Source organism: Chlamydotis macqueenii, chromosome 1 (assembly GCF_036417535.1).
Source record: "Chlamydotis macqueenii isolate bChlMac1 chromosome 1, bChlMac1.mat, whole genome shotgun sequence".
NCBI classification, from domain to species: Eukaryota; Metazoa; Chordata; class Aves; order Otidiformes; family Otididae; genus Chlamydotis; species Chlamydotis macqueenii.
In genome coordinates, this window is record NC_141556.1 from 121,344,328 (window position 1) to 121,358,033 (window position 13,706).

The 13,706-nt window shown below is 40.5% G+C and overlaps 1 protein-coding gene across 3 annotated transcripts in view; it reads right to left on the minus strand.

The window, feature by feature from the left end:
* The window catches only part of HSF2BP (heat shock transcription factor 2 binding protein), a 34,124-nt gene extending 20,475 nt beyond the window's left edge, over positions 1 to 13,649 (minus strand). The window contains exons 1-4 of one of the 3 annotated variants that reach the window (XM_086766097.1): positions 13,594 to 13,649; positions 11,244 to 11,394; positions 6,586 to 6,689; positions 2,351 to 2,500 (exon numbers count right to left, since the gene is read on the minus strand). In XM_086766097.1, coding sequence (XP_086622223.1) covers positions 2,351 to 2,500; positions 6,586 to 6,689; positions 11,244 to 11,394; positions 13,594 to 13,629 — 441 coding nt within the window. In that variant the 5' untranslated portion in view covers positions 13,630 to 13,649. The remainder of the gene's footprint in view (positions 1 to 2,350; positions 2,501 to 6,585; positions 6,690 to 11,243; positions 11,395 to 13,593) is intronic. The other 2 variants (XM_086766081.1, XM_086766091.1) reach the window with 2 other exon arrangements.
* Between the last annotated feature and the right edge of the window lie 57 nt (positions 13,650 to 13,706).

A 13,706-nucleotide genomic window follows, 5' to 3' on the forward strand; every position in this document is an offset into this window, starting at 1 on the left:
ATGATGCAACGAACCCTTTGCTGTCCAATGTGAAAACATCAGTTAACATGCAAAATTGCTGTCATAAAAAAAAACAAAGCCAGCTAACTGAAGCAGCAGACCACTTTGTAGGATCCAAAATTTCTCATGTTGAAGCAAACCTTGATGTTGTTCTGAAATCAAACCTTCAGTTCGCTTTTCCATGTGAGAGCCCTGTCGTGTCAATATCTGGTTGAAGTTTTTGAAAGACATCTAAAATAATCTCATGGGAATTAATTCTTCTTTTTTGGCACATGCAGGTAGGCATTCTTGAAAATTCTCTCTCATGCTGCTTCTCTGAATGTCTCTCTAGAAACATTAAGCAAAGGCAGAAACAGTAGGCATCTCTTCCTCACTGCCTTCAAGACTACTTGTGTTAAATTTAAAATTTGCTTCTCGAGTTTTGACTTTCTGAAACCATACGGACACAAATGGTACATTGGTCCCAACCATTATTTCAGTCAGTCTACGTTACGGAACTGTATGAAAGACCTACTTCTGCAGGTCTGTGCAATGACTGAAAAAAGCTTAAGCATTGGTCTGTAAGGCATGCTTAATTATGAGCAACAGTTTCAAAGCACTTTTGATGTTCTTATACATTTCTGTAGCTCAGAGCATCTTCTCAGAGGAGGGGAGAAGATACTGCAAGCTGTACAACTTGTCCAAAAATAACTAAAACCAAGAACATTGTATGACAAATCTCTACTATCTTTTAATAACCTGACTCACTGCCAGTTGTAATCTGTGGTTGATGCAATGCCATACAATCCGTTTATGTTTTTTCTAGTAGCCTTGTTGCAAACCCAGGCATGTTTCTTATCAAGTTATGTGTACCATCACAAGAAAATGCTGCCTAGAAAAGTTCCTATGAGCTTCACCAGAAGTATAGCATTTCAGTAAGCTCTAATGATTGCTAGGAATCACTACAGTAGAAGTATTCTGCATTTCAAACAAACCTAGAAACAGAAGTATTGCATCTTCACAGCTGGACTTTTTACTCTTATACAAATCATCAGGTAACGGGTTTGTTTTATTTAATTCTACTTAATTTTGATACTTAAGACTGCTTTCAACAAGGCTTCTACTAATTTTACTGTCATCTTGTAGAAATACAGTCATTTTAATCACTGCTAGCATTTCTGTTTTGGGAAATATACTGTTTCAATACTGTTTCACAGGTCAAATAACAATGGCTAGTCACTAAATACTGTTGACTCTTACAGTTATAAACTGTTCTGAAAACACAGAATGTGGTTTTAGGCTGTTTTTGTTACTATGTGGGGGCTCTGTAGTACCCACCCATCTGTCTTTTTTTAATAATTTTAACCGCTTTATACAGTGTTTTTACAGACAACTTTTCCTTGGTAAGTGCTGCCACTTGGATCTTGAATCATCAGATATTGTCACCAAAAGGTATCACTGTACAGCTTTCTAATATCCAGTACAAAGTAACTGTATTTTGGTGCACCTAAACTGGAAAACCTCTTACAAACACACTAGTTTACCCCTTACTATAATGAACCAATTCTATTCACTTGGGTGTTCATCACGCTGCTGAAAAAAAATCAAGCCAGAAGAAACTGTGGCATCAGTTAACTCAGATTAAATACAATTCCTTCTCATGTTGGCTGTGACAAGACTGAAAATCATATTTTTATCAGGCCTGTTCCTCTGAACCCTCCTAATTCCATCAGCTGCACTTGGCAGTGAAACTGTGTTAGCTGCAATACTACCGTTGTCTTTAACTATTGTTGTTTTGGATGTTTTCTTTTTTCTTCTCCAAATAAGCTACCTGTCTACATTCAATACTGACGATTTAATAAGATTCATTAGTCTCAGCACAGCTAGACTCTCTAAATTTCCAAGACTCGCACAAGTATTAAGGCAGCACAAAGATTTAAAGAAGTTGAGTATCAATGGATCTGTCTTCCATGCATGGTAATAGCTCCTCCAAGCCTTCTACAGGCATGAGAACTCCTGCATGCACCCAAGAATTATTTTCTTCTGCTAGCTTGCAAAGATATTTTCATTGTGCTAGCTGTAGCCTTGCTTACAGTTAAACTGTGTGTGGCGGAAAACAGATAACAGTTGTTTGGTAACATAAGAATTAATTACCGCATTTATTCCCAGCCTGGTTCATAACACTTTATAGCTCCAACACTTCTTAAATGACAATGGATGGTTCCCAAAGAATATACAACTCAGAAAACATTTCTGCAGTGCAATTAGTTTCTGAAATATTTCCTTACATTAAGGTGTGTTAGAGACCAAGGTCCTTATTTCAAAGACCTAACAGCATTACCACCGGTAAGTATTCACCTGCCATACTTACTCCTCCTAGAATGGTTTTAACAGCTTCCTCATTGCTAGATACACCCCACAACAATGTACACACTGCTGCACCCATTTCTGTGCAATACTCTGCTTGCTGCAGGAGCTGCTGCTTGGCCTCATTCAGCTGCTGGCGGAGGTCTAGTTTCTCCTGAAATAGCATAAGGAAATTTTGGTTGCACTTCAGGTCAGCCAAATCACATTTCTAGGCTAAGGAACAGAACAAGAAACAACATCATGGCCATATATGAAAGGGGCAAGGGGGTGGCAAACTCACAGCACTTGCAGATAGATATAGCTTAGGAGAGAAAGTATGTAAGTAGTAAATACATCATGGAGACTGACAGTAACCAGAAGCCTGTCCACAAGGTCAGATCAAGTGACCCACCGAGACTGAGTGGCACCTAGAGAAGTCTGATAGGAGAGTCGACTCCTCCTAAGCAAATAGCTGCACGTCTCTACAAGAGGGAAGGGATTTCAGCATCAGAGGTCAGCCTTTCCAGACACCTTACAAAAGATACTGGAAACATCTTACAGGAGAAGGGAGGGTTATTCTGTTTTTCAAAACAGACTTCTGCCTTAGCCAACATGGTAAAATTGCTGGATACCTAGGATAAATACTGTTGTCTCTTCCAACTTTCTTCTATTGGCACATTCCTAATCCGCAGTGACAAAGGAAGACAGAGTCCCTGGAAAAACACACCTAAGGTTTGTAGTTCAGAGGGCCTTTCATACCAAGAAAGTCCAAGCACTGTGCATCCATCACTTAAGTGAGCTGATCAGTGGTCCTTGCCACAAAGTGTAAAGAGAAAACAGAGCAATTCAACACAACCAGGACACAATTTCAATTTGGCAGTACTTTTTTTCCAATCACATGGGAAGTTGATCAGAAGATGATCATGCGATTAGGTATGACTCTAGCTCTCACTGGCTTTCTACCAGCTGCCAGAAGGGTAGCAAAGCTGCTGCACTTCTCCACTTAGAACTAGCGTGGACAGTGAGATGAAGGCAGGGATACCACAGTCTGTGGTCTCTGAGGGTGTGTGGGGACTCCCTGCTAACTCTGAGTGGGGTGGTATTAGACAGCGTTGCCGGGAAAGATAAAGGACAGTCAAGAAAAATTATGCTAACTCAAGTACTAAAAGAGAGAGAGAGAGAATCATAGATCACACAATGTCAAAAGAACAGAAGGCTCTTGCTCTACCCATTTTACGGGCATGGGATATTCAGATTCACCACAGGAAGTGCCCTCCTCAGCCCAGGCTTCCCTGTGTGTTTAGCTATTACTATGAAGTATGGGGAAATGAGAAGGGATCTTCTCCATGTCAATTCTGAAAACAAGTAAACAGAACAAAACTTTCAACTGTATATTCCCATCAAGATTTTAAAATACGTATCTTGTCATTTTGGGGGTTCACCTCAATATTTTGTGTTCAGAGTTTGGAAAGAATAAAAACAAACCCATCTGAAAATTTACGTAACGTGGTATCAACCAGTACAAAGCTCCTTGTAATGCTTGTCATCAATTTCCTACCTAGCCTCCTGTATCACACCTGACAGCCTGATGCTGCTAACGGAACACACAGGCTAAAAGTTAAATTTATCAAGATTTCTGCGTATTTACTCTCTGGAATCTCCTTCACCTTATGGTTTAATATATGCAAAAGCCTGACACTTGCTGCTGATTCCCTAGGCATAGAAGTCTCTTATTTCTTAACACTCCGATCTTTTTTAAGCAAGTTATCCAAATTTTATCTTTTGCATAACTTACTGCCAGACTCATTAGCTTTTCTGCTACCATGTGCATCAATAAAACGTCCACAACCATCCTCCTGTCTAACCCCTATATTGTCCCTGTCTTCCACACCATTCTCCTAGGAAAATGTATCTTTTAATACATTTTATTTGCCTATTGCATTTGGATGCTAATACTGAATAGTACGACATAAAACTCTGTAATACCAAAGCTACATCCCTAACAAGGATGCAAAGCCAGCACAAGAAATGCCAGAATTTTTAATAGATCAAAAGCAACATCAGAACAAAGATACGAAGCAAGGAAAACAAAGTAGTACATTCAAGAGCCAGGAAAATAAACAGCGCCTGCAAAAGCAAATAATCTAGCTGGAAGCAACACTCCTGAGAGTTCAGATCATGAAGCAACCACTGTGCTATGCAACACCACCATCTTCAGGAAAGGGTCAAGGCACAGTAATACAGCAGTGCTTAAGTACTTAACTATGAAAAGACAGACAAAGACGACATTAGCCAAAAATAACACATGTACTTCAAGTTTTGCTCAGGTTCAGAAAGCAGAGCAATTCCTTAATCAGCAATACAGGACTGCATAGAAATTTTGGAAAGCAAAATATTGTTTTATGATCCCCTGAGAAAAGGACACTGCTCAATTAGAAAATGCTTTTATTTTATGTTTGTTTCAGTGAATTGTTTCCTTCTCCTTCAGAAGATATATGCATAGAAAATAATTCAGAAACCATATGCAAGGATGCCTATAGCAGAACACCAAGTGAAAAACACCATGCAAAGCGATTAACAGGAAGGAAAAAAAAAAACCACACCCGAAAAAACCCCACACATACACAGATGCCATCTTCTTTTATCCCAACGAGCTAAAGGATTTCACAACGTACATAAGCACAACCCACTCAGACAAATACACCTTTGTGGCATATAACAAAAGCCATTTAGGCAACCAGTGTATACTGCACAATAGGAAAGATATGAAGGGAAGAACTTTGATCAGGAACATCAAGACAACTACTCTTAGGAAACTGTTATTTAGCTAGAACTTTCATGCAAAAGAAATAACAAACCTAAACCAGTCACCATTTATTTTGTAATATTAACATGAACGAAGAGTGGGATCCACTTCATTAATACCTAAAGCAGCAACATTAAATCTTAGGGATTTCATTCTGGATTCTTATACAACTGAAGGCCTGGGTGCACAGCAAAGCTAACCATGTCCCTATTGTCAAACTGCAAAAGCTATCCCAGAAGATACTTATTTTGAAGTAAGGACTACCCAGATAGACAACTATTCCATCACACTTTACATTCACAGCAAACTTCATTCCAGAATCACTTGTCCACACAGATGTGCCCTAAAACTGCATGTCTGAACCCTTCATTTATTCCTTTTCAAAAATTATATCATTTCTATAGATTCATCTGTCTTTGTGCCATCCTAAGGCTGGCAGATTCTGACTCTAGAACCCCAACAAAGCTACTGCTGACTACTCAAGACAGCTATCAGCTACAAGGATATGAACTTTTGCAGCAAATAATCACAACTGATTATCACATTTCTCTCAAAAATTAAGCCGCTAGCCTATGCGATCCTATTTGAACCACAGCAGCTTCACAGAAGACCCACAGTCTCACAAGTCAGAGTCTTTGCTATTCCTTCATTGTTAAGAAGCCCCCTGTCATAATCACAAAATGCAATATTGACTGAGCAAAAGGAGCCTTGTAACTGTTCTCTGAGTCACAACTGTACATGGCAACTGTATCAACAGGAGCATTGAGAAAGACTATTAAAATTAAACAAAGGCACACAGCTTACAGTAAGCCAAAACAGAAGTCAATTTCATTTTGTACACTGCACCACTTACATTATCTTCTAATTGTCCTCTTTGAAAATACCTTAAACTTACATTAAATTAAAAAAAAAAAAAAAAAAAAAGATTCTGTGAAGAACCTTTTGATGCCAATTACACCACAATCTTCCCAAATACCCAATATTTTACTTCAGCATGTTAATATAAACCAAATGCTAATGGTTGACTTTTAACTTCACGTACACCAAAGTGAACCCTGCCAGGAAGACTTAGTGCAACCCCATACAACCACACCACACACTATGGAAGTTAAGAGAGATACATGCGGTTATGCAAGTGTTATGCACGTAAGCGGGAGACTGACTGTCAGTTGTACCTCTATTTATACACACATTTTGGTACTATATGGTATTATATTTTGTCTAGTTATAATATTAGATACTTTTGCTCTAGAAATATCAAGAGGGAAAAAACATCAGTTATGATCTTATAGGTAATTAATTTACTCATCACCTGACTGCATTAATAGAAAACCCAGATTGTTTTTCAGGCTGAGAATGTATTTTGTGACATGAACATAAAAAAACCTGATCATTACTGCTTTTGTTATTAAAACTCAAGCATACAGGTACCAGTAGTCCAATAGCAAATATACCCTCTTCTCTCTCATGCAATCTGCCTGGGCTGTTTCCAGACGGGCTCTGAAATGTTCACAATCCATTTTCAGCTGCTCTATTTCCTCCTCCTTTTTCTCCATGTCTGTGATAGGATAAATCAGAGAAACAAAGTAGTAAGTTATGACCAACGGGTTTGCATTAAAAAAAATAAAAAAATAAAAATCCACCAAGTGCAATTTTAACGAGGTGCCCTAACCATTTGCTTGTGTTAGATCACCTCCTCGTGGCTAAACTGCTATATCGCAGTTTGCCACGTTTCAACAAGTTCTTGTAAGAAACCAAACAAACATGATGTTTCTGATTTAAAACAGGGCAGGACTGGAAGAATCACATCTAGCTGTTAAATACTGTGTGCTGATAAAGACACCATTCTGGAACTGAGCTCCAGCTACTCAAGGATTTTTTTAAAATTTACTCAATTTTCTACTTTGTTTGTTTTCATGTCTGGCATCTTTGAAATCCAGTGCATATAGTGAAAAACTAGGAAAAGGAATATTAAAATCAGTCACAAGTGAGTGTTTCTATATACAATATACAAATTACATTAATAGTAAGAATGAAATGCAACTACTCCAAACATTTTAAATTAATGTTTAGGAAGTGTTATAAGACATTAGAAATTATTTAAACATTATGTCAGTGACAAACAAATTTTACTACTCCCTTAAAAAATTAATCTCTGGTGTTATCAGAAACACATTCCAATTTAGATTCTTTATTTTAGTGAATGTCTGTTTTAAAAAATTTACTTTGAAGGATACTTTTAACAGTCATTGCATGTTGTACTTTACTCTAAAACCCACAGTTCTGGATGCTTAGTATTTATATTGAAGAAGGAAACACATTCCAGTAATTCCAAAAAGGAATGTCCAAACAGCATCTACTGTAATTTTGGTTAGCTTAAAAAACAAGTTACACTCCACTTCAAACATCATACCCTTGATTATGAGAGCGTGGTCTATAGCTTAACATACTTCAAAGATTTCCCCTTAAAGTGGTCAATATTTTTGACCAATGAGCATATCAAATTCAATCATAAAAAGATAAGATCATTAAACAACAAGAGTTCTTATTATCCAAGGAACTGGGATTCTGGCATTTCAGTTTAGTAATTCTACATCATTTGGAAATAAATTCCTCTACTTTTTGATCCTAACTAGCAAAATGTTATCATCTCAAATACATACATATTGCTTTGAGCAGCAGATACAAAAGAAGATAATCTAGCCACAAACAGTTTTCCTAAAGAGGTGGAACATATTTCCACTCAGCCCTTCTGTGATTCTAAGCCATCAGCACTAAGACTTTTTAACAGAAACCAGAGGCAAAGCAAGGCTCCACTCCTAGGAAACATGTATATACCAGAGCATGCTCTCCGAGCATTCAGTTCTTTTCAACCTGCAATCCAAAGGAAAAGAATGAAGCAGGGAATTGATTAATCGAGATTTTGAGGAATAACTCTGGCCAGTGGTCGGAAGCTGCTTTCCTTCCTCCCTTCAGGTAAAGAAAATTGTGTCTCATGGCCCTATTACTATGCAGGTGATAGTCTTCAAGTACTTGACAGAAAGACATCTTGAGCCACAGTAGAGCATGCTCTGCTTATCAATGGCAGACCAACAACCTGTTTATCCTTGCCAGGTAAGCACATCCAGTGGAACCCAGCTCCCCGTGAAAATCTTCCTCGCTGCAAGGAAACAAGATCTTCTGAATGAGAAGAATCACTTCCCGCATTCAAGTGGATTCATCCTGAATCCATCTATCCTGTGCCAGCAGACACACAAAGATGCCACATCCTTCACTAGCAGACTTCAAAGGTCCTGGAACCAAAATGAAGCCAGGAGAAGGGGAATAGTATTTACTAAGTGTTAATACAACGCTACCTGTATTTTTTTTTAAGTCCTTCAGATAAAAGATGCATGTGTCAACCTCCTCTAAGGTATCACAGTGTTTTATGTCAAGGAAAACTACACCTAGGTCCATTCTAGAAAGAAAAAATGGGTAACACTGGAAGCTGATAAGAGATCCACTTCTAGCTGTGCCTTATTTCTGGAAACTCCCCTTATTACACCCAGTCAGCTCTCCCAGCTGTGCACACCTTTGCTCTAAAGAGAATTCAAGGTTGCATGCACAAGTCCTGACATTTGACAGCCCCTTGACACACAACAGCAGACATTTTGGTGACACCAAAGACTGCAGCTGTGCTGTTGACTCCTGTACACTGTGGTCCTGACCAGAACACAAGGAAGCCCAACAGATTCTCCCACTGGCTGGAAGTCCCAATACCCTGCTAAGAAAGTTCCTTCCCTCTTAACACTAAAATCTTGAGGCACAGACTGTCTACCTTCACCAAGAAAAGCAGCAGCTTTCCCTATCAACTTGGACGACTAAGAAATATGGAGCAGCATTCTTATACAAACAGGAAATACATAACTTTACCCCTGAAGTGGTGAACCAGACTCTGGAAAGAAGTGGCATTTGTCCCTGAGAGAGACAGCAGGCTCAAAGGCAGAACAAGGCAATGGGCACAACAAAAGAAGGGGAGGCCCACCTTTCAGGCCTTTTCAGATGAGTTCATTCTCATCCACGTACTAGGAGATTTTCTGGACCAGAGATCTAATCTCAAAGCTCTGGGAGGTGGAGAAGCAAGTACAAATAGGATGAATGCCAACAAGTGATGGAATTCCAATTCTACTGTTCCAAATGCCAGATCAAAGTTAAACACAGTTCTTAACATTTCCCAAGTGGACTGAGTTGCACCTAAAAAAGACAATTTCTTGGAGCTATTTTTCTAAGATTCCTAGAGCCAAATACTCTTCCTGAGGATGGCAGTAAGAACAAAGCGGACCTTTCTTTTTGAAATGAACAATTACTCCGGCAACAGCCTTAGTGAAAACCCTGACTCCAGCCCGAAAAGTAGGTGTTGGTTGCACTGACCGTTGCCAGCCGAGATCTCAGACACCACCAACGGGAAATGCTCCCATAGCAAATGGGTATCCTATTGATCCAGCCATACAAGTGAAACACACAAAGATCTCAAGGTTTCTTGAAGCTATTCAAGACTCATCAGTCTCACAACTGAATGGGTCAGAGGTGTTGAAAGACTAACTACAATCTGCACTTCTTGAGGAGCGTGAGAACCTGCTAACCACTTCATGTTTACAATACTTAGAAAACTGATGAAAGTCTAGAGAGATATACAAATCACCTGTTAGGCTTCTGTAAGAACGACGTGAAAAAACATCTGTAGTAGCTGCCAGGACTCCTGAAGCTTCATATGCCAACACCAAAAGCCTCCATTTAGTAAACAGCCCAGAGAGCTCACTACTCTGAGACTGAAGAGTGCTTGTGTCCCTGTGATGTCCAACCTTTTGTGAACTCTATGCTCCAAAGCCTCCTTTCAGTCTGCCTTATTGCATGCTGCAGAGGTAGGAGCAGACTGGAGTAGCAGAAGTCATCACTTGACTTGTCCAGCCGTAGTGGCAAACAATGGCATGAGCCTGAATAAATATTCAAATAATCTCATTAACTGTAAGAGAAACTCCACTGCAGGGATACACTCAAAGAGAGTTCAACCACTGACTCGGCTTCAGGTATACCTCCAAAGGACCCAGAGAATACTGGCCAGCCAGCAGAACATTTGAAGGGAAGTCTTAAAATCCCCACGTTGATGCCACAAACCTGCTGCTGGAAGGCCCTGACGGTGTCTCTTTGATGCCTGGTGCAAGAAGCATAAGAAGGATCAGTAAGAGAAATCTTGAGGTCGAGTACTGATAGAAGTAGGAAGAACAAGGATCTGACTAGCTAAGGATCATGCACACTTAATACAACTGGAAAGAGTCCTTGATGCCTTGCAATAGCATAAAGAGAACATGTCTAGATCCTACATCGCTTCTTGTGACACAGATGACGTCTCAACTGGCAGCAGGAGAGGTGGTGCAGTCTTCTCACCTCTGTTAGCTTCTGATGGCATGGAACAATCTTTCCAACGAGTGGATCATTGAGGCAACTGAAAGCTCTGCCCCAATGTATTACTCTGTATTGGAGACAGGCCGTGAGGCTCTATCTTACTCTTTCTTAGCTAGCCGTTGCAAATTAATTTTCAATTAATCACTTGATATTCTAGAAGAGATACATTCTCAATGCTAATGTTTGTCCCACGTTTTTTCAGACAAAACCAATTTTTATTATGAATTTTTGTGGGAAAAAAAGCATACAAGCTAAATAACAAGACATGCTAAATACAATATTATTATCTCTTTCTTTAAATTTAACTTTTGATCCACTGCTATTTACCACATTTTTTTTGCTGTGCATCTAAAGTAACATTTTGAAAAAAAGAATGCTTTTACCTTTTCTCAGAGGAATCATTTTTTCCTGATACAGCTTCCCTTACTGCCTAAACTGTTTGTATCCACAGTAAAATATTTTTAAAGATTAATTTGACATGTCTAATTATTTATAATGCAGTCTGTAATTTTCTTCATTATAAACTCCATTAATTTACTGAAGCAGTCATTGAACATCATCATTTAACCCAGAACACCTCTACAAACTCTACAACTATTTGTAGGGGCATGACAGTTTGTTCTATGTAGTTTTGAAAGAAACTAATAGCTTGTAGCACAGTACTACTCACTTGATTCAATAGCATCCAGTTTCTGGAATGTCCCCAGGATATCCCCATTCAGTATTTTGGGTAAGAAATCCCGCAGTTGCATAACCTCAGTTGTCAGCCTTTCCAAATCCCTCCTTCTAACTTTAACAAATTCCTCTTTGGTCTCAGCCTTCTGAAACAAAAAGAAAAAAGCAAACAAACCAACAGCCAAACAAAGACACTGTTACAGCTTTGCAAGGCTTTTCTGCTTGAATCCCTTCTCTCAGACAAAAATATTCCTCTGTATTACATAATTTCAGAAATTCATAACCTTTTAAAAGGGAGCTATCCAGTAATAACTAAACTCAAAAGTGTCTGAGATGGACTCTTTTGAATGTAATCTAATTTTTGCCACTCTGGCCTAAAGCAAATCATATTACCTCTCTGCATCTGTTTCTTCACCTAAAATGTGTGCCATGTACCTCAGAATGTTGTAAAAATTAACATTCACATTTTAAAACGTGAGCAACTATGCATATGTCAAGCTACTATTTCAAGACTGCTGTAAAGCATACAATATAACTCAGTCTTTTGATTAACTGAAGTATAGCACAGTGACTGAGGAGCTTGCAAAAATTCCTTTTAGAGTAAACTGTATTTTTTCAAAAGAATTCATCTTTTGTGAGGAGCAAAAAATATTTGTAACTATTTGTTACCCAATCCCACATAAAAGTAATTTAATCCCAAGTTAAGACAAAAAAAAAGTTTATAGTTCCCTCTTCTGCCAAGCTATTGCTATAAAATATCTTTAATTTCACAGTCCAAGAGAATGTACATTGATTTTAAGTAATAGAGAAATTTCTGTACCAAAAAAACCTCCTAAACTGTAATTTCTGACATACGTACACATGCACACTGCTGTATCTTAAAAAGGCCACCATATACACACAGACATAAAAAAGATTTAACGTCCTTTGCCTAAAACATTAATCACCTAATATTCTTTCACAAAGCAAAACTATAACACATCTTAGTACTGTTTTGCACTGCATTGAGAATGGCACAGAAGAAAAATGAGATCTTTTACATATCACATCTTATTCTAGAGGGAAGAGGGTACTACAGATCAACAAGAGAAACGATCTTTTTACAGGTACAAAACATGCCATCCCCAGTCTTCTCGAGTCCAGCTGCACAAGACAAACAGAGGTCATTATCCCTGGTACAGACAATGCTACCCCAACGTTGCTATCCTTTCCACCCATTTCCTACAATTCTCTCTTTCTGCTTCCCTGCTCCATCAGGTTAAACATTTCCTTTCAGTTTTCCTTCCTTCTCTATTTCTTTCCCAACAGTCTTTCAAACCCAGACAGCTGTAGGGACAGGACACGCCAGTTCCAGTTTTCCCAGTTCAGAGGCATCAGAGCCACAATGAAGTTATGGAAGAAAGATTTCACTTTTAACTTCACTTCTATGCTGTAAGCTGCATTTAGGAAGTGCTTATGGCAAAGTTAGTATGGCCAGGTACCACCATATTGCATGATTCAAGAAAAATATAACTCATTTAGGTCTCAAGAAAGTATGGAATAAACACACGGCAACAGGACTTTACAGAAGAATACCCCTTGTACGTCAGCAAGCAGGAAGGACAGAGAGACAATGCAGTACTCCTCCAAATTATGGCGCACAATTCAGTACAGGCGTAAAAATAGCTCTACTCACTAGCAGAAGCCAAATTCAAATAAAGTCTACTACTGAAGTATTGAGGTTGAGACATGAAATGCACTGTAAGGAGAAAATTCTCAATTACAGCTCCCACTGTAAACACAGAACTTTGCAATACTGCAGTTCCAACAGACAAGTTTTATTTTCTGTGCTTAAGCAAGAGAAGGCTGAAGGGGGCCGAGACCCCGGCTGGCAATGGGTACCCAGCAGGGAATCACGACCACCCCTTTCTCGGCTCTCCGCTCGCCCCCACCACGCTCCCTTCTCGCAAGGGCCCGGGTCCCTCACCCTCGCCCACCGGTGCGTTACGGGCTACGGGCAGAAGCCCACCGCAGTACCACGCAGCTCCCAGGAGCCAGGCTCCTCCGTGCCTCGCACACCCAGCGCCGGCTCGGCTCGGCTCGGCCCTGCCCTCCCGTCCCCTCGCGGAGCTCGGCCGCGCCGGCCCCGCCACCGCCCCCTCAGGGCTGCCGCGAGGCCCAACGGGCAGCGCCGCCCGCCACGCAGACCCTCGCTCCCCTCCCGCCTACTTCTTCCGGGGAGCCAACCCCCGCGACAGGGTCCCCGCACGCCCCGAGCGGGCAGAGAAAGCCCCGCGGCCAGGCCGGGCCGGGCCGGGCCGGGCGCAGCCCCGCGTCCCCCAGGCCGGACGGGCCGCGCGCGCTACCTGCGCGTCGCCAGCGAGGCCGCCGCGGCGCCGCATCGCGCCCAGGGCCGCCGCCCGCCTCGTGGGAGCGAGAGAGGGAACGCGCGAGGGCGGGAAGAGCGCGCCCCTGGCAT